The following is a 26,586-nucleotide window of genomic DNA, read 5'->3' as shown; positions in this document are numbered from 1 at the left end:
GATTCGGCTCATTGCTCTGGCCTGTCAAGATCATTTATCATCATTATTCCATCTGCCTGCTCCACCCAGTGGCTGGTCACCCACTGGCCAGAGCTGTGTGCCTGTCCCTGCCTCTTCATCCAGCAAAGAAGGAGCATCCCATCTAGGTGCTATGAGGAAGCTCACAGCTTTTGTCCTCTAGGGGAGCTCCTCCAGTCAGTTTAGCATCACCTTTGCATTTTTTAGCCTGTTTTTTCATATGGTTCATAAAGATAATGGGGAGTAGGCAGCCGATTATGTATACATTTATTACTCCACTGCCAGGAGTCTCTGAACCTGGACCAATCATCCATTTTTAGTGAGACTAAGCCATTCAGAAACCTAATGAAATAATAACACTTGTGGTGTATTCTGAGGATTCTCTAGGGAAGCAAAACCAATAGAAGAGATCAGACATAAAGACAAAGAGATTTATATTTATGTGGCTCACATGATTATAGAGGCATAGAAGCCTCATGATCTGCCCTCCCTAAGCTTGGAGTCCCAGCAAAGCCAGTGGTATAGTTCCAGGTTCAAAGTGCTGTAGGTCAAAGTTCAAAGGCCTAAGAACCAAGAATCAGTGAGCGAGATCGCAGGTTGAGCGTGAAAACCTGACAATCAGAAGCTCTAAGGGCAGGCGCAGAGCAACGTTCCAGCTCCAGCAGCCAGCAAATCCAACTTTCCCTTGTCATTTTGTTCAGCTTAGGTCCTTTGTGGATTGGATGAAGCCCACATACACTGGCGGCAGCATAGGCTTTGCTCCGTCAAGCTGATTTCTTCCAAAAGCACTCACAAACACACTCCGAAATAATGTTCAACCAATGATCTGGGCATCCTGTAGCCCAGTCCAGTTAACATGTAAAATTAACAAGCAGTAAAACCTTTTTCAAATAGACAACAGATTTATGTGCTACTTCTAGAGAATTTGTCTATACATGTTAGACATCTTCTTTACTTCAAGCTGTGCAAATCTGTACACATAATGCAGAAAAGCAAACCACATTAGAGACTGCAGATTTGGATTTTGCTTAAACTACTTAAATAATTAGTATTTTCCATCCAACTATAGATCGTTCAATGATATATGTGTGAATTTGGACTTTGGGAGGAAAATACAGTGGCTTTGGTGGGAGAAATGTCAGCGATGCTAAATATTGCTGGCCCTTGACCTATTGAGAAATAAGGAAATAAATCAGTGGAGGTGTAAGGTGATGGCGTTAGATTGGCATCATTGCTTGCCCTGCAGTAGACCTGTTAAACTCTTATGGGCACTGTTGTCATGAGGATTTTGCTCACCTTACTAGAGCATTTTTAAATTATTTATTTGTTTGTTTATTTATTATGAATGGAGAGTTAGCCACTGACCAAGGAATTTTAAGTCTGTGTTTCTCCTTCCCATTTCCTGGGACAGCTATAGTGGTGGAGAGCAGATGATTAAATTGGTCTGAAGTGCCACAAACTCATGCAGTGGGCCAACCCCATGCGCTGGAGGTGTGTGTGAGCGACATATGGAGATCAATGTCTGCCGAGAGCTGACTCAGATCCTGGTAACAAGAGCAAGTGAAACATATCGGGGTCCTGGGGTGCTGCCCAAGAGCTTGACTTCAACAGGATCATTAAGGGCTCTGAGAGCAGGGCTGTGGTTGGTGTGCAGGAAGCGTGGCCCTACTTTCCATTGCCGTAACAAAATACGGAGACAAACAATTTATAAGGAGGAAAGATGTATTGTGGCTCATGGTTTCGGAGATTTCAGTCCATAGTCACTGAACTCCTTCCCTTTGGACCTGTGGCAGCAGAGTACATTACGGCAGACATGAATGAGGGAGGTGTGTTCACCTCGTGGCAGCCAGGGAGCAAAAGAGAGAAACTGATAGGGACTGGTGTCTGATATTCTCTTCGAGGGTACACACTCAGTGTCCTAACTTGCTCCCACTCAGTCCCACCTCCTAAAGGCATTGGTACCTCCCACAGCGCCATGTGGGCTGGGGACCAGGCCCTTCACACATGGGCCTTTGAAGGTCACTCCAGATCCAAACTATAGCAAAGTTGTAAAGCAAAGGAAAGAAGTCATTCTGCAGAAAGACTCTGTGAAAGGGAATCAGAGAATCACTTTTGGAGTTTGGTCTTTGTGGTCCTGAAAAAGATTTTATATGAAAAAACTAAAAAATTTGAAAATGGACTTTTACATTTAAAGGTTCTGGTGTTCTCCATCATAGAGGGAGAACTGGCAAGAGCCAAACAATTTGCTTGCAGAGTGGTTGAGACGCTTGGATCATTTCTTTTTCTTTTAAGATGCTGCGGGTTGAACTCAGAACCTGGCACATGGAAAGCAAGTGCTGTACACTGACCTACAGCCCCGGCCCCAGATCACTTCTTTGGAGGAGAATAAACCATATTTGCTTCTGTGCTGCATGATAAGAGGGCAGTGTGAAGGGTGAGAAGATAAAGGAGAATATTTAGGTGCTCAACCATAATGCTGCATTTGTGAATTTAAAAAAAAGAAAAGAAAAAGAGAAAATATATTCTTGCAATTTTAAAAATTAAATTGGCTTAATTTGAGAAAATTGGCCATGAAAGAAAGGAAAACACAGTTTCAATTTACATATTGAGAAGCCCATCAGCCCAGGCGTAAAGCAGTGGCTTTTACCTGCATGCATGGAAGACTGGGTTCTGTACTCATTTTGCCGATTGTGGTAGATTTGCAGGCTTGGGATGTGGTATCTGCAGTGAGAAAAGTTTCTTTTTTTTTTTTTTTTTTATTTAAGAGGAAAAAGAGAAAAACACAAAACAAACCAAAGCGGCGTAAGGATACACGCAATACAGAACTACAAAACAAAACAAAACAAAACAAAACAAAACAAAACAAAAAACATAACAGTAAGAAATTACCTGCTAGTAGATTACACACTATCTTCTTGAAAATAGTTCCTCAAATCACAGTATCAAAGAACACAAGGTGGACATTCAAACAGGGAGACTGCAAACAGCTGTGTTCAATGTTCCAAAAACATTGATAAAGTCAGCTATTTAACACCCCCAAACACACTTGCTGTTATATCCGTTAGAGCTCTTTTTCTTTTTTTTTTTTCCCTCTCTTTTTTACAACAAAATTTACACATCTTGGATTTTATTACTCCTTAGTGCTTATTACTTTCTTTGGGGGGGGGGGAGAATACAGTCAAATATGGCAAAACAAAGCTGTCAGTCAATACCAAGGATAGACATAGCACATGATGTAGAACAGAGTACAAGTTTATCAACAATGGTTATCAACGTTGTCCCTTGTTTCCTTAAAAAGAATTGTCTATCTTATTAGATATTATAAAGTTGGACAAAACAGTAGAGAACAAGACCAATAAAACTTAGGCATTGTAAACATTACAGGACTTCCAAAGAAGACAATAGTCAAACCAGAATGGGTATCTTAGTGAATCTTATTGTCTTCAAAGTAGTTGCCTATGTCTTCAAACTTGATACTATCATATAGAATGGAACAGAGTCTAATCAGTCAAAACAAGATCGTGGGAGTACTACAGGACTTCAAAACAAGTTAATAGGAAATCGAAAAGAGTTACTATTTATATATTCTAATTTTTTTGAATTTTTTCTTTAATTAAGACAAACATAAGAAATGACTAAATAATTTTTTTTTTGAAACAATAAGGGGGAGATTGAGATAAAACAGGACATAACAATATAACAATAGAGGTCACAGCATGACTGTTTCAACAACCTAGTACTTCACCACCTTATAACCTGACTTAATAGTAGTTACCATAGTGTCTTTTTCCTTGAAATATTTGGATAAAACTTCATATACTCTAGCTTCAAATATTTTCATATCAAGAAGCCCAGAATAAAGCCTTTCTAATTAATGAGTGAAAACTTTATAAGGCTTTAAGGCCACCTAATGGGGAATCATGATTACCACATATTTTTATATATTTGAATCATTATTTACATTAGGGAAACTATTCGGTATTCACACATGCGAGATTGATTTATTTCACTAATGAGTATGGTCTCAAGCTGCGCCCATTTATTGATAAATATCTCAATGTGATCCTTCTTTATAGCTGAATAATACTCCATTGTATAGAAATACCAAAACTTTTTTATCCATTCCTCAGTTGATGGGCACTTGGGTTGTTTCCAAGATCTGGCGATTACAAATTGTGCTGCTATAAACATAGGTGCACATATATCACTGTGGTATGATGCTTTCACTTCTTCTGGGAATATGCCTAGAAGTGGAATAGCTGGAATAAATGGGATTTCCAGTCCCAACTTTTTGAGAAATCTCCAGACAGATCTCCACAAAGGCTGTACCAGTCTACACTCCCACCAGCAGTGCAGGAGAGTTCCTTTTTCCCCACATCCTCTCCAGCATTTGTTGTCGGTTTTCTTGATCCTGGCCATTCTTTCAGGAGTGAGATGGTATCTCAGTGTGGTTTTAATTTGCATTTCTCTAATGACCAATGATGATGAGCATTTTTTCATGTATTTATTTGCCATTTGCATTTCTTCATCTGAGAATTGCATATTCATCTCAGATGCCCATTTTTGGATTGGATCTTTGAATTTCGGAGGTCTGAGTTTCTTTAATTCTTTATATGTTTTAGACAAGAGGCCCTTGTCTGAGAGAGAGTTCACTGAAATCTTTTCCCAGTTTGTGGGTTTTCTTTTCACTATGCTGGAGATTTCTTTTGACATGCAGAAACTTTTTAATAAGAAGTGGTCCCAGTTATTGATTCTGGGAAGTATTTCCCGTGCGGTTTGAGTCCTGTTCATGAATTCTTTACCTACTCCTATGTCTCCAAGGTTTCTACCTATTTTTTCTTCCAATAGATTTAGTGTGTCTGTTTTAATATTCAGATCTTTGACCCATTTACATTTTAATTTAGTACATGGTGATAGACATGGGTCTAGCTTTAGTTTTCGGCAAATGGAGAGCCAGTTTTTCCAGCACCATTTATTAAAGAGACTGTCGTTCTTCCAGTGAACCTGCTTGGCTCCTTTATCAAAAATAAGGTGGTTGAGTGTGTTCGTAGTTGTGGTTGTATCTTCTAATCTATTCCACTGATCTTCAGCTCTGTTTTGATTCCAATACCATGTTGATTTTACTACTGTTGCTTTGTAGTATAACTTCAAGTCAGGGATTGTGATGCCTCCTGCTTTGTCTTTGCTGCTTAGAATTGCCTTTGCGATTCTAGGTCTCTTCTGGTTCCAGATGAAATTTAGGAGTGATTTCTCTAGATCTATAAGGTATGTTGATGGTATTTCTATTGGGATTGCATTGAATCTGTATAACAGTTTTGGGAGAATGGCCATTTTCACAATGTTTGTTCTTCCTATCCATGAGCAAGGGATGTCTTTCCATTTTCTGAGATCGTCTTCAATTTCCTTTTTCAGTGTATTATAATTTTCACTGTATAAGTCTTTCACTTCTTTCGTAAGAGTAATTCCTAAATATTTCATTTTTTTGCTTGCTAATGTGAATAGTCCAGTTTCTCTTATTTCCCTCTCTGTAATTTTGTTGTTCGTGTATAGGAATGCTATTGATTTCTGAGTATTGATTTTGTATCCAGCCACATTACTGAATTTATTTATTGTATCTAAGAGTATTTCAATGGAGTTTAGGGGGTCTTCTATGTAGAGTATCATGTCATCTGCAAACAATGATAATTTAACTTCTTCTTTTCCTATCTTTACCCCTTTTATTTCTCTTTCTTGCCTAATTGCTCTGGCTAGTACTTCCAGTACTATATTAAATAGGAGTGGTGATAAAGGACATCCTTGTCTTGTACCCGATTTTAAAGTAAAGGCTCTCAATTTTTGGCCATTTAGTATGATGCTGGCTGTTGGTTTGTCATAAATGGCCTTTATTATATTGAGGTAAAGACCATTTATTCCAATTTTCTGTAAAGTTCTTATCATGAATAAGTGTTGGACCTTATCGAAGGCTTTTTATGCATCTATAGAGATGATCATGTGATTCTTATTTTTGGCTTTATTGATATGGTGGATTACATTTATTGATTTGCGTATGTTGAACCATCCTTGCATTCCTGGGATGAATCCCACTTGGTCATGGTGTATAATCTTCTTGATGATTTGCTGGATCCTATTTGCCAATATTTTATTGAGGATTTTTGCATCTGTGTTCATTAGGGAGATCGGTCTATAGTTCTCTTTTATAGTTGGGTCTTTCTCAGGTTTTGGTACTAGAGTAATATTTGCTTCCAGGAATGACTTAGGAAGGATTGCTTCCCTTTCAATTTCATTGAATAGTTTGAGGAGTGTCGGCATTAGGTCTTCTTTATATTTCTTGTAGAATTCTGCAGTGAATCCGTCTGGGCCTGGGCTCTTCTTGGTGGGCAAGGACCCAATTACATTCTCAATTTCATTAGCAGAGATTGGGTTATTCAACAGTTTTATATCCTCTTGATCTAGCTTTGGTACTTCATATGCTTCTAAGAATCTGTCTATTTCTTCTGTGTTATCAAACTTTTGAGAGTAGAGGTTTTCGAAATAGGTGTTGATGATCCGCTGTATTTCTATTGGGTCTGTAGTGATTTCTCCTTTTTCATTTCTTATTGCATGAATTTGAGCTTTTTCTTTCCTTTTTTTAATAAGGTTGGCTAGGGGCTTATCGATTTTATTTATTCTTTCAAAGAACCAACTCTTTGATTCGTTGATTCTTTGGATTGTTTTCTTAGTCTCTATTGCATTGATTTCTGCTCTGATTTTTATAATTTCCTCTCTTCTTTTGGCTTTGGGCTTGACTTGCTCTTCTTTTTCTAGCTGTTTGAGGTGTAGCATCAAGTTATTCATTTGTATTCGTTCTGTTTTCCTGATGTGGGAACTCAGTGCAATAAATTTTCCTCTCAGAACGGCTTTCATTGCATCCCACAGATTCCGGTAAGTTGTATCTGCATTTTCATTTTCTTTTAGGTATTGTTTAATTTCTTCTTTAATTTCTTCTGTGACCCACTGATTACTCAAGAGTGTGTTATTTAGTTTCCATGTGTTTGCGGAATTTTTGCAGTATCCTTTGTCATTAATTTCTAATTTCAGAGCGCTATGATCCGATAATATGCAAGGGATGATTTCAACTCTTTTGCATTTGCTTAAATATGTTCTGTGAGCTAATATATGGTCTATTTTAGAAAATGATCCATGTACTGCTGAGAAGAATGTGTATTCTGATGTTGTTGGGTGGAACATTCTGTATATGTCTATCAAACCCATTTGTTCACAGGTGTGATTCAGTTCTGTTATTTCTTTGCTCATTTTCTGTCTGGTTGATCTGTCCCTTGGTGTCAGTGGTGTATTAAGGTCTCCTGTTACAATTGTGTTACTGATAATTTGAGTTTTCATTTCTGTTAATAATTGTTTTATATAACTGGGTGCTCTGGAGTTTGGTGCGTATATATTTAAGATAGTTATCTCTTCCTCTTGGAGTTTTCCCCTTACGAGTATGTAGTGACCTTCTTTGTCCTTTATGGTCATTGTTGGTTTAAAGTTCACGTTGTCTGCAAACAGAATGGCTACCCCTGCCTTTTTTTGGATTCCTGCTGCATGAAGAATTGTTTTCCATCCTTTGACTTTCAGTCTGTGAGTATCTTTCTGGGTTAGATGGGTTTCCTGTAAACAGCATATGGTTGGATTTTGTTTCTTGATCCATTCTGCTAGTCTGTTTCTTTTGATTGGCGCATTGAGACCATTTACATTAATGGTTATTACTGTTAAATGCTGGTTAATTGTAGGAATGTTATCTCTCTGCTGTTGCATCTTTATCTTTCGGTTCTGTTTAATTATTTGCTTTGCTTAGTGGTTTTTTCCTTTGTGTATCTAAACTGTCTTTCAATATTTTTTGCAGGGTTGGTTTGGTGTTCATGAAGTTCTTCAGCTGTTCTTTGTCGTGGAAGTATCGTATTGCACCATCTATTTTGAATGATAGTTTTGCAGGATATATCAGTCTTGGTTGGAAATCATTTTGCTTTAGGATCTGGAATACTTCACTCCATGCTCTTCTTGACTTTATCGTTTGTGCTGAGAAGTCTGCTGTGATTCTGATAGGTTTTCCTTTATAAGTGATTTGTCTTTTCTCTCTGACAGCTTTTAATAATCTATTCTTGTGTTGGATTTCTGGGATGGTGATTATTATATGTCTGGGTGTAGTTTTATTTTGGTTATGACTGTTTGGAGTTCTATATGCTTCACTGATCCTGATGTCAGTTTCTGATCTCATGCTTGGGAAATTTTCAGCTATTACTTCTCTAAATATCCTCCTGACATCCTTCATGTTGTCTCCCTCTCTTTCATTAATCCCTATCATTCTTATGTTATTCTTCTTTGCATCGTCTTGCAGTTGTTGAATTGTTGTTTCCTGGCTCCTTGTTATTTTCAAAAGATCTTTCCTTTCCTGTTCACTAGCTGCAATCCTGTCTTCAAGGTCTGAAATTCTATCTTCACTTTCATTAAGGCGGTTTTTACAACTTTCAGTGGAGTTTTTTATTTCCTGTATATCTCTGTGCATCTGCATTATGTATTCTGTTTGTTTCTTATATTGCTCGTCTAGGGATTCTATCTTTTTGTTTAGTTCCTCCAATTTTTTATCTGTGTTTTCTTTAGATATATTTAGAATCTCTTTCATTTCTTTTATCATTTCTTCTTTTATCTGGGAGATTATTTCGAGTTTGAATTTCTTTAAAGCTTCCTGGAGTTGCTTGTCAATTTCAGTGGCTATTGTGTCCGATATATGAGGTGGATGGGATATATTTTCTTCTATATACATCGCTCCTAGGGTTTCTTGAGATGGGCTGGAGGTTTGAGGTTGTAATTTGGTCTTTCGTTTTGTCATTTTCCTATATTTCTGTGTTTCAAGTGTTATTTGAAAGCTTCCTCAGGATCTGTTGAAAATCCCCTTCTATGTTTGGAGCTACTGAGACTCTGGCGCCGCGCTACCCCAAGCCATTAGGCCTACAGAACCAGTGGCCCTCCTCTGCCTGCTCAGAACTCCGCAGTTCCAGACAAGCTGGGCCTCAGGGACACTGTGCGCCCACCTGCCCCTTGGAAGCTCCACAGTTCTTCAATCACAGCCGGGTTAGGGTACTCACCACAGGCCGCAGTGCTTCAGGAACCTGTGGACCCTCCCTGGTTGCAGAGATATCCACAGTCCTCCAGACACATGGAGAGGCCGATGCAGGCACCCCAAATCTGCCCAGCTCCTCCTCTGCAGACCAATGGCCAGGCGCGGCAGCTAAACAGGCTGGGCTAGGCTGGTAGTGTGGGCCAGCCCACCTATCGGGAGCTGAGCAGGTCTCCAAGTGAAGCCGGGAATGGGGAGGCTGATGTGGAAGCCTCAAACCCACCTCTCCCCTTCACTGCACCTGGAAGCCTGAGGGAACTCCAGCAGTCTGGGCGCAGATATCCAGAGTCCTCCAGACACGCAGAGAGGCCAGTGAGGGCACCCCAGATCTGCCCAGCTCCTCCTCTGCAGGCCTATGGCCAGGCGCGGCAGCTAAACAGGCTGGGCTAGGCTGGTAGTGTGGGCCAGCCTACCTATGGGGAGCTCAGCAGGTCTCCAAGTGAAGCCGGGAATGGGGAGGCTGATGTGGAAGCCTCAAACCCACCTCTCTCCTTCACTGCACCTGGAAGCCTGAGGGAACTCCAGCAGTCTGGGCGCAGATATCCAGAGTCCTCCAGACACGCAGAGAGGCCAGTGAGGGCACCCCAGATCTGCCCAGCTCCTCCTCTGCAGACCTGTGGCCAGGCGCGGCAGCTAAACAGGCTGGGCTAGGCTGGTAGTGTGGGCCAGCCCACCTATCGGGAGCTCAGCAGGTCTCCAAATGAAGCCTGGAATGGGGAGGCTGATGTGGAAGCCTCAAACCCACCTCTCCCCTTCACTGCACCTGGAAGCCTGAGGGAACTCCAGCAGTCTGGGCGCAGATATCCAGAGTCCTCCAGACACGCAGAGAGGCTGGTGAGGGCACCCCAGATCTGCCCAGCTCCTCCTCTGCAGACCTATGGCCAGGCGCGGCAGCTAAACAGGCTGGGCTAGGCTGGTAGTGTGGGCCAGCCCACCTATGGGGAGCTCAGCAGGTCTCCAAATGAAGCCGGGAATGGGGAGGCTGATGTGGAAGCCTCAAACCCACCTCTCTCCTTCACTGCACCTGGAAGCCTGAGGGAACTCCAGCAGTCTGGGCGCAGATATCCAGAGTCCTCCAGACACGCAGAGAGGCCAGTGAGGGCACCCCCGAGAAAAGTTTCTAGCAGTGTCTTACCCATAGTGCCCCCTCTACCCCGCCCAAAGCCTAGCTCCTGGTGGAGAATCAGAAATCTGTTCTCTTGCCCACATTTTCTATTGATTCTCTGGATTTGTCAAGCATCTCTCTTCTCTGTCAATTTTCTTGACTATACAGTGGAAACTGTACTGGTGACAGCGATTGTAAGAGCACAGAGTCTGGGGCCACCGATGTAACACCATTCTGCAGATATCTCCTGGGTAGCTCCTCCACTCATGAGCACTGTGACTGCAGACCAGTCACTTTATCTTTAATCCTTCTGTGCCTCAGTTTCCTCATCTGTAAAATGATGAAGGAATTAGAATGTATTTTGTGGGGTCATTGTGACGTTTATACTAAAGAATTAGTTATATTGACCCAAGAAACACATAGAATTCTGAGTGAAAAGATGCATACCCAAGTACTGTGCTATGCATTGAAGCTAAGCAATTAAGATGATTCCTACCCTCCAGTGGTTTAGAGATAAATGGGTAGAAAAGACAGCACACATCAAGCTGAAGCCGCAGTCCAGGGCAGTGTGTGGGACCAAGCACCTACATGAAGATAAAGGGCATACACGTGTAGGATCCCCCCAAAATGCTATAAAGCATTTATAAATGTAGACGTTTCCAAAATTATTTCAATATTAATTGTTGAGACTAAATTATGGCATCCAACTACAGGATGTATATGATTTGGAATTTCAAAAGGGAAAAGCAAGTTCTTCATCAGCTCCAGGATACCCTTTTTCTGCGCTGATGTGACAGATGTGATTGCATCTCTCCTGATCATTTATTTCATTGCTTTGTAATAATCTGCTACTCATTCATCTCCTTTACCAGCCATAGAAGGACTGAAACTATTCATCTTCATCTCCCTGGGCCTGAGCATGATCTACACTTGGGGGCATTTGTCTGCCTGAAGAAATGAAGGAACACTCGGGGTGCCTATGATGCATGTCTAAAACCGAACACTATCAACTTTTCTCTTTCAAACACTCTATAGATTATGTTATTTTCCCAGGCTATTTAAATGCCAATCATGTTTTTACACCTGCCCCCTTGCTTCCATATATGCAATCTCCAAATCTGATTAGTCCTTCCTTATATTTCCGGTTATTATAGCAACACTTAGGCCCCAACACCCAGCTGTCAAGTGTGCTTTATTTAATGTCGGGATAATTACAACAAATGCTCTGTTCCTCCTCGCTTCATGCCTTTGCTTAAGCTTTCACTTTGCTCTGAATGTCCCATTACCCCTCTCCATCTTTCCAATCTCCTCATGACCTCTAAGACCAAGTAAGTGTCTTCTCTTATTTATAGTTGAGATATTCTGGAGCCCGTCTCAGTCTCTGCTAACCTGGCTTTCACTTATCTTCTGACAACAGCTCCTGTTTACAGCTGCACATCACTGCTAGTACCTCTAGATTTCACAAAATCCTTTGTGAGAAATCTAATAGTCTCCCCAGTTTATAGGTAGGGAAGCTGGGGTTCCTCAAAATGAACCTGTGCCAGGTCACTCAACTGGCTTGTTGTCTGACTTCAGAGCTGTTTCTTGTATACCTTGCTGCCTCATCCAGGTTAGACTATCACCTTCTGAACAGCTCCTGTGGATTCTTTTATCAGCAGACTGTCTTCCATGTTGCTTTGCCCTACTTCCAAAGCAACAAATCTTAATAGCTTTAAACAAAGCGTGCAAATCTTAATAGTTTTAAAGCCCTGTTTGTCTGTATTAGTCTTTAGGAGGGAGAATAAAGGGGAGAATAATTGGGTAGAATACAAACACCAAACTGTTCTCTTTTTGATGGAAAAAAGGCACAGTAGCATAGAAAAATGAAGTGAAAGTCACTGGGGCCATTTTTAGGTAAATTAGTTTGAATACAGTCATGAAATTTTTTCTCTTTTCTGACACATATTGTCCCCGCACTCCAGAAATCTGCAGGCAGTTGATTCATTTTTATCTATTTAAACCTTAAAATGCTCATCATAATGATGATACTAAAATAGTATATACATAAAAACACTGATCAGTATCAATGGAAATTCATGATTGAATGAAAAGGAAAAGATGTCCACATAGAGAAGAGTGATCATAAGTAGCACAGGGAAGTGCGCCAGCCAGAAATGGGACTGAAATAGTTCTCTGCAACTTACTTGATGTTTTTAAATTTTTTAAAGTCTGGCCTGACCCAGCCTGCGGGTAAGTCCACGGAGACCCTAGAGGGGGGGTGGGGATGAAAAGGGAACAAGAGACACAAAGAGCGGAGACAAGTTGAGGAATTCCAATCAAGTCTCTCTTTATTCAAGGAATGAGTATCAAATATATAGGGCATTGAGGAGGAGGGATTTGGGTGCTGAGACATCAGCAGGTAACTTAGCAACAGTGGCAAGACGGAGGTTCATAGGTCAACTCAAATTTCCCAGCGAACAGGCTCAATAAGCATACTCCCTGACTAATGGAGCCAGGATAAACTAAGTTTATGATGCTGCTTAATTACCAAACTTAACTCCTAGAGGGAATTAAGGTGTTGCGGCCTTGCAGATGTTAAGGTGGCAGCCAATTACGGGGCTTCCCACACTGGTCCTTAAGCTAGGAGTGGCATGAGAAGGTGACATACAGGTGACAATTATGGGTCAGACTTTAGTCCATGTCATCTCAAGCTGTTTTGGTAGTAGCTCATTCTTACGCCTTTATGGCTAAATAAAACATTAAAAGTACATGTAATGCTCTAGCTGAAAGAAAGCTAAGAGATTATTGAATTCAAATCTTTTATCTTATATCTGAGGCAACCGAGAGAAATTAAGCAATTTGCCAAAGAACACAGAGAATCTGATTTTTTAGCACATAACTCACCACAAGACTTTCCCTGTGTATGACATTAATATCACTGCTATGGTCAGGGCTGCAGGACGTTAGTGTAACAGACTTAGCCTGTTAATACATCAACACTAGCCAAATCACTAGTGTGAAGTGACTGTAAGCAGATTCACAGAAAAAGCTGTGTGAACTTGGGCAATGTATAGGAACACTGTGACTCAGTTTCCTCACCCACAGAACAAGACAACGACAGTGTGGACCTCATAGTGAGAGTGTTGTAAGTATTAATGATATAATTTACTAGCCAGTCGACTAGAACATTGTAAGCACTCCATGCAAGATACCAGATACCTGTGCTGTATGTTTAATTACTATCTTGTACTTTTTATTTTTTGGTCTTTTTAATTTTTATCAGTACCGGGGATCAAACTCACGACAGTCTGTCTGCTTGCAAGGCAGGTGCTTATGCTGCTGAGCTAAATCCCCAGCCCCACTATCTTGTACTTTCAGTCACCACCGCTTCTTACATATTTTTGGACTTGGGATCACATGGGTAACTAGCCTTATCTCGAATTATGAGTTTTCTGTTTCTCCACTTCCCCTAGAATAGCCCTGATCTGCCCATTTTGGTATCAGCCTACTATGTGTGGTTGCTGTGCACCTGAGATGTGCTGTCACTGTAAAATACACATCAAGTGTCAAAGACTACACTGAGCTACTTCCCCAATCCTCACGGAATCACTAAATTGCCCAGGTTGTGCTAGGACTTGTGTTTCTCCTCCCTCAGATTTTCAGTGTACTAGGATTACAGGCATGCATCACTAGGCCCGGATAGCTATGTGGTATTCAATTTTATAGGCAAACATTCCTCTTAGGGATCAATCCCAGTTCAGCAGGAATAGCTTCTTGAACCCACATTGTCTCAAGAAGCAGAGGATGCTGAGATGAGGGTCATTCAAACATCTTCCCCTTGCCCAAGAGGCCAAGATGAAGGTATCCAGCTTCCTCTGAGAATGCCAGTGTTTTGCAGAACCATTTGCAGAACCATTTCCGGCTCTTTCCAGTTCTTTGCACAGGCTTGAATGAAGATTTGCCTGGTAACTGTGTGTGACTATGTGTGTGCGGTTTTGAAGAAAACCAATACAATTCAGGCTGGATTCAGACACTGGAGCCTGGGTCCTGTAGAAGCTCAGGATTAGCGGCAACAGCTGTCCTCCTCCCTATTTGAGGAAAGACTGAGGGAGAAAAAAAGACTTTTGTTGAAAGGATGTGTTTTTGTGATTCTGAGGGAGAAAACTGTTCCACCAAGCCTGAGGGAAACTGCATCCTAGGTAAGTAGATGGTTTGGGGGTTCAGACAGACAAGGGGCCCCTGCTAAGGTCTAAGGTGGGGATGAGAAGTGTGGCTGAGGCCACGGCCCATGAGCTGTGGTGCTTGTTCCTTTCCTCCGTAGGCACCTGAGTTTGCTCTGCCTTTGGGAAGGACACCACCTTCGCCATTGACAAGGGCTTCAGGGGCATTTCCTAAGGGTCCTTGTGAAGGGACTCAGACAGACCCTGGGGCGCTCCACAAGAGCAAGCTTTTACAACTCCTAGTCCACTCTCTTTAGTCTGGGAAGCCATAGTTGTAGTTCCTTGTGCAGCAGAGGTTTCAATTTGTAGCATCTCATGGAAAACAAACCTCTAAAAGAAAGGTGTTGTCAGAAGGGCTCTCTAGGTAAGTCTGAGAGATCCGACTGAGAGCCTGTTCCGTCTCCTCAGGCCTTGTCAGCATCAGGGGTGGTGATGGATGATTATTGGCTTATGTGAATTATTTCCTTAATCTCCTGTTTTGAATAGCTAGTTTCACTGTAATTTTCTAGTTTATTTTTTACCTTTTAAAGCCATCTTGCTAAAAGGAAGGGATTGCTTTGTGCTGTCCTTTAGATCAAAATATTAGCCAAATTTTTAAAAGTCACTGGTAAAAGAATATAAAACAAAATTTAAAACACAAAACTACTAAAAATATGCTTGAGACATCTCTATTTACTCAGATTTTTATGTGTCTTACTTGTTCTCTCTCACTTTAGTGTTAGGTATCAATTTCTTTTATGTTGTCAATGTAATTCTGTCTGCTGATGGGCATTAAAAGTTGTAAATTTATAGAATGTTACAAAGTTACAAGTATATTATAAAATATTATAATTGTTATTTTATCCAATTATTGTGTTCAATTTTCTTTTACCAATCTATTTAACAAAGTATAGAATAATCAGTTTGGGTATAACTTCTTTGCTCATCTTCAAAAGTAGTGATATAATTAAAAAGAGAAGGAAAAAGGACAAAACAATATCAAAGAATGGAAAATTTAATTACTCCTAAATAATTAGGAGGTATAAATATTACCTAGGTATAGTAGTAGGTATAAATATTTGTTACAAGCATTTGACTCTGTAATTTGCAATTGTAGAGATAAGACTTTGCTAAGCCAAGTCCCTACGTTCCATGCTCCTTGACCACTTTGGAATATCGGTGTCTTCTTTAGCAGTAAAGTACTATAGCTCATCCTGTCCTTGGCTATCAGACAATTCATCAGTTCACTGTAGAAAACAAACATTTCCAGGTATTATTTCTTAGATTTAATAATTAAAATTTCTTTGTCAAAAAAGAGTCTTGCCTCATGAAAACATGATGAGAAGTTACAAAAAAATAAGATTTTCTAGAAATGAAATGTTTCTTACAGCTTGGCGTCTTTTTGATCTTGCACTTCAAGAGTCAGCACTGTGAATATCAGGTGTAAAGGGAGTGTGGGATTCGAGTCAGTCACATCCAAACAGACATCATATTTTTTAAGTGGCATCTGGCTGAAGCTATTTTTTTCACGATACAGAAGAGAGCAAGATGAGGGTCCCAGCTACCCTTGCAGGTTGGGCTTGTATCATCACCCTCTGCCTGACTTCCTGCTTGTCAGCTTTTTCCCATGGAGGCAGTACGGTGGCCTGTGAGGACCTACAGCCCAGACACATGGGAGCACGGCCCCAGCGCCCTGGCACCCACCACATTTCCATCCATGCTGGCAAGGCTTCCTACTCACCTGGAGACCAGATCCCAGGTATGTGTGGGAGAGGCTTTGAGAGAAGTATGGGAGCCCCAGAGAACCAATGGAATCTTTCAAACTGGGAGCATATTTTCCTGAGCTAAAATATGACTTAGACCCAAGAAGCACTCATTTGGCCAAAAATAAGCATGAAATGTTTGTGTTATGAAAATGACAGCGTAACTGATCTCTATACTGATAGTAACCTAAGAACTCAAATCGCACAATTATAAAATACTATCTTCTTTCCAAAGGATATACATTGGGTCCCAGAGGTTACCCTAAGCAACCTTCATGTATCATGTATGTTAGAAAAATATACTTTTTTCTTATTATAAACTAACATTCATCCATCTGTGAACACCTCAAGGAGATGAAGGATATGATAATTTGCTCAACTATAGTAACCATTTCATTATATACAGCAAGACGTCATGCTATATACCAAAATCTGTACAAAAAATAGATTTTTAACTAAAACACATAGCTCAGTGATAGGCTGCATGTTTAGCATGCTTATGGCCCTGGGTTCCATCCCTAGCACCGATAGATAGATAGATAGATAGATAGATAGATAGATAGATAGATAATAGACAGCCCCTGATAACGCCTAATCTTTCTGTCTCTATCAGTTTGCTTACTCTAGGCATCTCACATAAGTGGGAAGACACAAGTCTGTTATTCTGGCTTATTTCACTTACTGTTTTCTGGGTTCCCCAGGGCTTTCTGGTGTAATGGGATTAACTACATTTAAATAAAGCAGGTTGACCCCAAAGAGTTGGTCCAGTCCCCTGCCTACAGATGCTCACTTTCCCTATTAATACTGGTTCTAATCACATGTTTTAATATTTGCCAGCATGATAGATATAAAATAATGTTTCCTTTATAATTGCTTTTTAATTACAATGACTTTGTTTGATTTTCCATAGGTAAAAAATTCTTCCCTTCTTTAGGGAAGAATTCTCTTTTTAGTGGCTCACCTTACCTCTCTCTGTGTTTGTGGGTTTCATACATTGTAAATACTTTTCTGAGTTTACCACTTGCCTTTATTTCATCTAGAATCAACTCTTAACAATATAGCAAACCTTATTGCCTTTTCCTGCCTGGCCAGTACGTCTGCTTAAAGAGACATTTCTAACTCCAATATTTTTTAAAAAAATAAATAGATAAAAGGGAAAAATATTTTTCTGGCTTATTTGCATTTCCTTTTCATGCACTTTTTAGCCAAAGTGATTATTTTGATGGAAAGCAGACGACCCCGCCCCTTCCCTGGGACTGCTGGCTTTCTGGGGAAGGCGCGGTCTGAGGCTTTGGGCTCTGAGGACACCCAGCAGATGCCCGCGTGGCCCTGAGTCCCGCGTGTCCCCGCCTTCCCCCGCAGTGACGGTGAGCAGCGGCCGCGGCTTCATGGGCTTCCTGCTGCAGGCCTGGGGCACTCCTGGGCGACAGACAGCCGGCACTTTCGTCTCCATCCCTCCTCGGTCCAAACTGATGGCTTGTCTGGAAGAGGCGGACACAGTCACCCACGCCGACAAGTCCCCGAAAAGAAACCTGTCGTTCGTGTGGAAGGCTCCTGCCCGGCCTGCGGGGGACGTCAGGTTCCTGTAAGCCAGAGAAGTGCCATGTCTGGGGGAGCCCGGCCCAGGGGAGCCTGGAGGCTTTCCTCTTCCTTTCTGTCCTGTTGATCTCTGTCGCCTTCCCCGTGTAGCCCGCTTAGAAGAAGGGTGGAAGGAGGCCCTGAGGCCCACGGGACAGCACTGAAATCACATAGTGATGCGAGCTCCCCCCTGCCATGGTCCCCTCCTCTCTGGGACAGAGGAATCTGGCCACCAGGAGCCATGAGAGGGACCAGGTTTTTGACGCACACAGCAGTGTCTTTCTCCCTGCCTTCTGGGAGCCCCGGAGGCCAGCAGGACAAAAGGAGGGAACCCCTAGCCCATGCCAGTGCCTATGTGTGGTGTGGGATGTAGTTTAGATACTGTTGTCTCCACGTGACAGAAAAGGATGCTGAGCCGCTTGGTCAGGAGCCTGCTCTAGGCCACCCGGCTCTCTGCTTCCCCAGAATCCTCACCCATGTTACCAGGGACCAAGCCTGGAAGCCACAGGCTCGAGGTCCAAGCCAGGCTCACCACTGGTTCTTGATTCTCTGGGTGACCCCAGCTGTGTTAGTCACATGGTGGCAACACAGCCTTCTGCATACTAACAGTGGGAGAATGATGCGTGTCAGTATCCCTGTATCAGGGGAACTGGGGAACGATCTGTGGCACAATATTTGTGAAAGAAACACATTATACCTTTAAGACTTTATTTAGAATGTTAGTGAGCTGTCTTTAATCTTCAGTGGTATCTACGACACCGATATAATCACACAGCTGTACACTGGAATCGAGAAATCCTTAATTCGTGATATAATGAAAGTGTATCAGTCATAGCTAATATAAAGTTGAGAGTGAAACCTTTTCTTTGAGTCTAAATAGTTTTAGACAGTTTTTAGTTACAGTGAAAAAGGAAATTCCTTTGCAGTGCTGGGGATTGAACCCAGGCCCTTGAGCATGTTAGGTAATAAGCCACTGAGCTAGCTATACCCCAAGCCCTGAGTGAGAACTTTGGTGCTCATATTTACCTAAGAAGATTAATTTATTTGAATAGAAACCTCTTCTAATTACTTTCACTTCTCCAGTTCGGGTTTTTTTTTTTTTTTTTTGTTTTGTTTTTTTTTTTTTTTTTTTTTAAAGAATAAAATCACTCAAAAGGAAATAATCTCTAGTTCTTCTATTCATTTGGACTTTTGCTTTCTCTTTGTTGTTAAGATGGCCTTGGGTGTTCCTTGGGAGAAACTAAACCCCTGAATCACTCTGCACTCTCCTTTTCCACAGATTATCAGTAGTCCAGTCATATTTCGTTTACTGGGTGAGGATTGAATCATCCATTGTATCACAAGAGACACACAGCAGAGCCTACTCAGATGACCTCAGGAGCCCAGAGGCTGGGTCACCGGTGCCAGCTCTGGGGCAGAGGCTGGGCTATCACGAGGAAATCACCCCAGGTACGAATTAGCACGGGTGCACTAGCCTGCTGGGAGTCATTATTTTATGGTGATCTGTTTTCACTTCTGGCTTTAGTACGGCTGGTTTTCTATCCTAGCAACACAAGCAATAAACACCTGCCCTGTCCTGTAACTGCCAACCTGGGGAGGTGATAAAGTGGAGCTGAGAGGGACGGGCCCCTCGAGGTGACTCTGAGTTTGTCACAGCACCTGTGCACTTTGTCTGGCTCAACCTGACAAATTAAGTCGGACCCTGGGCTGGGTGGAGAGAGCTGAGCCACAGAACCGAACACATCTTCCCTGAGCCTGCCGTCGCACAATATTTCAGCTGTTTTTCTTCGACCCCTGAAATGATGCAGGGCACACTGAAAAGAAATGAGCTGTTTTCTTCTTCTTTTAGAAACATTTTCCCCCTATTGTTCCTTTCCACAATATGCAGATAGTTCTCTGCAGTCTGGGTTGGAGAACAGAATCAGAAACATAGGTTTCCTGTTTCAGTGGGAATCAACTTTTTCCTGGGTTACCCCATGATGTTATACTCCACTGACCCCGGAGTTTCTGAAATAAGATATGAAACAAAAGAAAAAAACAGAACCCAAACCTGCATGGAATGTTTACTCTGAAAATTCCTATCACTGGAACCCACTCTCATTATCCATTTCTGGGTAAAAGTTGAGGACAGATGGACCATTCTGACATCCAATAGCTTGCATGGATCTGAGCCTCACCCACTCAACCCCATTTCCCTTGATTCTTCCCACAATTCTTTGCTACTAGGTTAAGGCCAGACACCAGCAGGAACCCGTGCCTTCTGTCAGTCTAGGAGACCCAAGGACTGAGATGACCCATGGCCGTGCTCCCCTTCCCCAAGCCTGTGCTCAGAAACCTTTGTCTTCTGTTGCTCCGTCTCTGGGCCTCCAGCTCTTCCACCAACACTCCAAGAGTTGGCCCGGAGGAGACCCTGTGCTCCAACTCTTGTTTGAAATCTCATGCTCTGTTTTACAACAACTGTTGTAGGAACTCTTGCATTGCAATTGCAAATGTAACTATGTTCGTGGTAATAAGTTTATGATTGAAAGTGGGGCTTCCAGAGGAGGTGTCACGTTGGTCCTGTAGCCTCTTGGGTTTCACTGGGTGATTTGGTTCCACCCTGGGATCACAGATGCCAGTCTCAGCAGCCACAGTGTAAACTCCTCATGGTGTGACCCACATGTCCCGCCTCCTTTGACCCTGCCCATTAATTTATGTAAACTCTGGTGATTCCCAAAAATAATATATAGTATTCTCAAACATATCTGCCAGGAGACCCTGAGGACACGTTGGGGTCCTGCCCCAGCTTTTTAAGGTATGATTTACTTTTACATATCCAGGTTTCCCTTCTGACATTGCTTCATACTGGACTGTTCTAAGGATTGATCCACAGAACTTTCCAAGTCCAGTCCAAAAATCCCCGGGTGAATCTGTTTCTCATGCTTCTATGGTAAACGAGTGTCATGGCCCACTCAGGCTGCTATAATGACAGAACACTCTAGACTGGGCAACTTGTAAATAACAGAGAGCCACTGCTCACCCATTCTGGGGGCTGGGAAGTCCAATGTCAAGGTGCCAGAAGATTTGGGTTCTGGGGAAGCACTGCTCCTTATATTTGTGCCTTATTCGCATCCTTGTGTGGCAGAAAGAGTGAAAAATCTCCCTCAGGCCACTTCTGTAATGGCCTTAATTGCAGAGGGCTCTGCCTTTATAACTGACTCATGTCCTAAAGGCCACACCTCTTAGTACTATTGCACTAGGGATGAGGTTTGTCATACAAATTTGAGATAAACCTTCTGAGCTCCAGTATTAAACTGCCATCTTATAATTTCAGTGACTGATCGTATCAGGATCTTTGCTTCCGGATTTTGAATTTAGGCACAACAATCGCAAATCTGTATCCCTGCTGCACCTGCAGCCACCATTACAACATCCTGCTCCTAAGGGTCTGTTGAAATAATCGAGAGCACTTAGATTTAGGAACAAATTACAAACTGATGATTTGCTATGTATCTGGGTTTGGTTGCTTTGTTTCTTCAGCTCAGTGTTTTGCATCATAAAGCCCTGGAACACAGGGACACTGGACATTGGCTGAAGAGATTTCTGCCATCATGGTTTTCTACTGCTGTACTCTGATTGTTACTGTGGTTGACACTCAGTGTTCGCTGCATGTGCCCGCATTGGCCTTCACAATTCTGTACCAGTGACTTCGCTTCTCCCCTCAATGGTTCTATGCCGTGGGGCATTCATTCCTGGCCCCACTGTCTGAATGCCAAAACTAATGCTCTGTGAAGACTTTCCCAAAGCCGGGAATAGCAGAGAGGACACTGAACACAGACAATAATCTGATTCTAAACTTTGCACTTGCTTGATGCTCCACTGTTTCTGATGCTCTGGGCCCTCCTCTTAGCCAGTCACAAAGAGGAGATTGAGTAGAGGGATTTTGGTTTTGCCTGTAGCATAAACTCAGGTCATAACAGCACCGGAGAAACTTACAGTGTTCATGTGGCAGAAGACCTAGGTTTTTTTTAAAAACTGGTGAGATTCAACTTCTAGATAGAAGTCATTTTTGAAGCGATTAAAAATGTATAGTTGTCCAGTGGTTTCTGTATTCCCTGTATAGCATCTGTTAAGAACCTAGCTGGGCATGGTGGCTCATGCCTGTAATCCCAGCACTTGGGAGGCTGAGGCAGGAGGATCGTTGCAAGTTTGAGACCAGCCTGGGCTACAAAGTGAGCTCAAAGCCAGCCTGAACTGCATAGTGAGACCCTGTCTCAAAAAGACAAAAAAGAACGCACAAACCCAGTAGGGCAAGGGACTTCTTTTAATACATGTAAGAAATAAGTGTGTTGTTGTTTTTGGGGTCTTATTTTACTGGGTAAGTCATTTTTGAGTGGCTCATGTTTAGTGATTATCCTTGAGGACCACTAGAGTCTCCACTATTTACTGTGTTATCATAGTTTTGTGTACCAATCAAGACAGAGAAAACGTCTTGTCTGTGGCATCTTTGGGGTCTGTGTAGCTCCTGGTGCCCCATCACTCCTCCACAGCAGTGCACATTCTTTGCCGTTGCTCTTACAGGAGCTGCAGAGGAGAACAGCCTAGATCCTGCTCCTACCAGTCCTGTGGTGGTAAAGTTGCCCGGGGATTCCCAGACCCTGACCCCAAATCCTTCGCTCACAGCTACGCCAACCAGCATCAGTCAGGGGCCCAGTGGGGACAGAAACCCAACCCTAGAACCATCACGGGATGTGCACAGGCTGGAGAGGCTTGTGGCCCCCAGGTGAGTCTCCTCAGAGGGCCTGGCTTCTAAACAAGCAGCAGCAGATCACTGGTGATGGGGGCCACTTAGACCACGGCTACACACTGGGGACTTGATTTGAAATCTGGCAAAACAGACCTTAATCATTTTTATTCTTTCTTTTCTCTTTATTTTTATGCACATATGTTTGCAGCTCAGGGTATTTACTTTCCTTGTTGCAGAGCTGGTACATGGACATGACCCGTCTTAATTCTTTTCTTCATCCCTTCCCTCCCCGGCTCTTCCACCTTTTGATCCCCTTCTCATTTGAGAAAATTCCATCTCCCTAATTCCTAATATCCTTTATTTTTACCTTTATTTATAATTTGGGGTTCTCATAGAAGAGAAACCATGTAATATTTAAGCTCCTGTGTCTGATTTATTTCATTTAACATTACAATCTCAAATTATATCATTGTTCTATACATGAATCATCTTTTTAATAGCAGAGTACTACTGTACTGTCTGTAAATACCACATTGTTTTAGCCATTCATCTGTTGATGGACAGATAGCCCACTTCCAAGATTTAGCTGTTTGAATTGTGCTGCCATTTTTATTTGTGAATGCCTGAATACCCTGATTGTAGTAGGGTGGTGATCAGAAGAGCTTGGGTATGATAATTACTCAGGAAAACTATATTATCTTAGATGGGGTGAGGTCTCTGAGATGCTGCTATAAATAAATTTCATTGACAATTTAAAAATATATTTATAATACAACATAGAAATACATTTTATATAAAATAATAAATGATGTAATGAGTTCTTTGCAATCATCCTCTTCTTCCCCCTCTCTACTCTCTGGCCCCTGACTCCAAGGAAATCTGATTTCATCACCATAAAGAAGGTGGGTAGGAAATACTGTTTCTAATTCATGTGTTTAGTGATTCCTTCTTAGATCTGCTCTCTCCCTAGCACTCAGGATGACCGAAACTTTGAGTCATTGGAAACCTGCCTGCTTTGGGGTTCAGATGAACAGGTAAAAGCTTGATTTGTGAATTAGGGCTAAGGTTGGCATTTTGGCTCTGTAATGGAAAGTTCTGGGCTGGAAAAAGAGCTATTAGACTAACAGTCAAAGTCAGAGTGAAAGCCAGGGCATGATATACACAATATCGCCTCACTAATCAATACCACACTTCCCATTCTATGCAGTGTCTCCAGAGTTACTGGCAATTGAAGAAATTGATGGTTTTAGCAATGTGTTTTTCCACTTAGCCTTGGTTAATAATTCCTCCTCTCTCACCTCCTCCACTCCTCCTTCATAACACTGCCCTCAAAATATCATATACGGCCCCAGAGGTTAGATCAATGGACAATATAAAATATACATGCTCACTGATTTATTCTTTCTTTGAAGTCTTAGAAGGAACACAACATAAAGCATGGCAAAATATCCTGACTTAAATTTTTTGGCCCCTAGAGAAAAAGTAAAATGATCCCTCCTGCATGGGTCCTACCATAAGACACTCAAAGCTTTAGCTGTCAGAAAGGACACAGTTCTCTACATGGGCCTGGAAGCCCGTAAGGACCGTAACTGTATTTTTATAACTCATCCCCACACTGTGTGGGGTTTCCATTAGTCACTCTGTCTCCATCGATTACAAGTGTGTGTTTATCTGCTTTTATTCTCAGCTCTTTTAGGAGGAGGCCAGAGGCTGGGTTTTCAGCTGTTCCCTGGGTTATCTTTAGAGAACACAAGTCAGTTGCAAAGTTTAGTGGTGAACTGGAGGAAAAACAGCCCCACTTGACTCTTTCATTCTTTCTCTTTCTAGGACAACATGGTGGCCTCTAATGGGACCCTGATGAAGCCTTCCTTGCACACTGCCCATCGTACCAATCTCCAGCATCTCTGGCCCTCTGTGGCATTCAGGGAGCATGGGGTTGGGGCAGCCAACCCAGCTCCTGCCTTCTACCCCTCTAGCATTTCCAGGCTACCTGCTGCTGATGGCTATGAAGAGAAACCAAGGCCTTCTGCCAGTTTCCTACCTGAGTCAAAGCACAAGGAGGCCAGAGAGGGCACGGGGAGTGGAGGGGCTGGCATGGGACACCCTAGCAAGACCAACCAAAGAGCTGAAGTTGGACTAGAGGAAGACGGTGCCCCTTTGGGGATCCAGTTCAGAACTCCTCAGTTAGGGCTTTTGTTAAGCCTGTTAGCAGCTCTGGGCATGGCCCTGGCTTGTGGCCTTTGCTACCTGTATACTCACTATTGCCACAAACAGATAAAAGTGTCCTTCAGTGAGCCTGCTGCAGGTGCTGTTGCCAGGAGTGACAGTGGGGAGACTGCGCATGTCAGGAGAATTGGGGAAAACAGTTTTGCCCTGGTTCAAGCAGAATACAACTGGATCACCCCCTCTGTGGATGATAAGAAACAGTCCTCTGAGAAGACCTGGCGCCGAGCTTCTCAATAGCCTCCTTAGACCCCGCAGAGTGTCTCAGTCAAAGGGAGCTCGTAAGAATTCCTGATAAGGGCAGGGACTCCCTGGCCTCTTGTCAGTGTGCAGTTAGTTGGAGGAAGCATCGAAAGGACAGGTTTATCAACAAAGGGAGTTCTTCCCGAGCTTTGTTGTCTTAACATCTGTAATTTGGCTTCTTTTTCTTTTTGCAATTAGACGTTCTGTTTGAAGAGTTAAACTCAACACAATGAATATTGTATAACCCGCTCATTAACTAGACTCCTGTGGCCGCTAAGCTTCCTCTGTTGCCTTAAGGAACCCACTGAAATAGAAATTCTGTCCCTCCTCGGTGTCTCAGCCTCATTTCTTCTAACTCTTTTTTTAAAATGTCAGGTTTGTGATTCTTGTAAGAAAAAAGGACAGAAGCCATTACCCCTGCCTTTCCAAACCACCCTAAAATTTTTTCCTTTCAAAACTGGAGTTTGGAAACCAGTTGGAGCTATGACTCAATGGCTTAGGTGAATGCAAGGGTACTCAGTCTTCTTGGAAAGGCAGTGCCTAGAAAATCTGTCATGAAAATGGATCCAAAGCAAGGCCTGTGTTAGAGAGCTTGCTGGAATGCATCTTTGGGAAAACATACATGCAGCACAAGGCCATAAACCCCAAAGTGGGACAAGCAACTTCGCCATTAGGTGTGAATGGATCTGGGGCTTCCCTTCCATTTACACTTGGTGGAAATACTTCAAGTTCCCAACAGCTAGCAGACATATTGCCTTTTGCTAAAGGTCAGGCTTAAAAAATTATTTTACCAGCCAGGTCAGAAGAACTGGCTTTACTAGTCTTCTCAGGGGGTGTCAGGAAGAAAGCATTATATTTGAAGAAGACTATCTGTCCTCATAACTACAAAGATCACTTTGATTTAGCAAGGGTCCTACACTGGTTACACAATGGTGTCACCACAGGCTGGACTATGTTCACCTAAATTAACACATTGGAATTAGCCAACTTTCCTGAAAACCTATTATAGCATCACTATCCCTTTTAAAGTAAGAACAGAAACTACCATGCATTTGGAAGGAATATTTGTTTACTTTGCACCTAACTCATAGAAGTAGGATGCTAGAAAATTTGCAATTTAACCTGCATAATAACATAATCAGAAATAAGCTCATTGACTTTTCAAGAAAAGCAAGTAACACCTCTTACAGCAGAAATATTTTTTTAAAAAGATTTATTTACATGGAAAAGACACAGCTCTTGGTGTTTTTCCAGCTTAGTTCAACTTCAAGGTCCTCTCTTCGTGCATCCTGGACCAGTGTGGTGGTTAATCTTGATTGTCAACTTAGATGAATTAAGAGTTTCCTGCAGAGGTGTTTGGATTGTGAGAGTACTGACCTCAATATTGGGTTTACCCATCCATGAGTTCATGGCTGAACAGGCTCTTCAGAGGCAAAGCCTACTTGAAGGGAGTGGGTCATTAGGGGCACGACCTTTAACACTATGTCTGGATCCTGATCCCTTCTTTTCTGACCTTTTCCAACCCATTCTGATTCTCAGATTCCACGAGATGAGCAACTTTCCTCTTTCATGTCCTTTTTGCTGCAGTGTCTCTGCCT

General features: G+C 42.2%; 1 protein-coding gene across 1 annotated transcript; it reads left to right on the top strand.

Moving 5' to 3' along the window:
- Positions 1-16,003: 16,003 nt before the first annotated feature.
- Positions 16,004-25,316, top strand: Reeld1 (reeler domain containing 1). The gene is given in 6 exon segments (XM_023560365.2): positions 16,004-16,214; positions 17,581-17,803; positions 19,076-19,251; positions 22,303-22,609; positions 23,493-23,556; positions 24,350-25,316. Coding segments are annotated over 6 exon segments (1,617 nt in total). The 3' UTR covers positions 24,986-25,316.
- The last annotated feature ends 1,270 nt before the right edge of the window (positions 25,317-26,586 follow it).

The sequence above is a fragment of the Cavia porcellus genome, unplaced genomic scaffold, assembly GCF_034190915.1.
Source record: "Cavia porcellus strain 051 isolate PalLab524CR breed Dunkin Hartley unplaced genomic scaffold, mCavPor4.1 scaffold_14, whole genome shotgun sequence".
NCBI lineage: Eukaryota > Metazoa > Chordata > Mammalia > Rodentia > Caviidae > Cavia > Cavia porcellus.
This window is presented reverse-complemented; position numbering and strand designations above follow the sequence as displayed.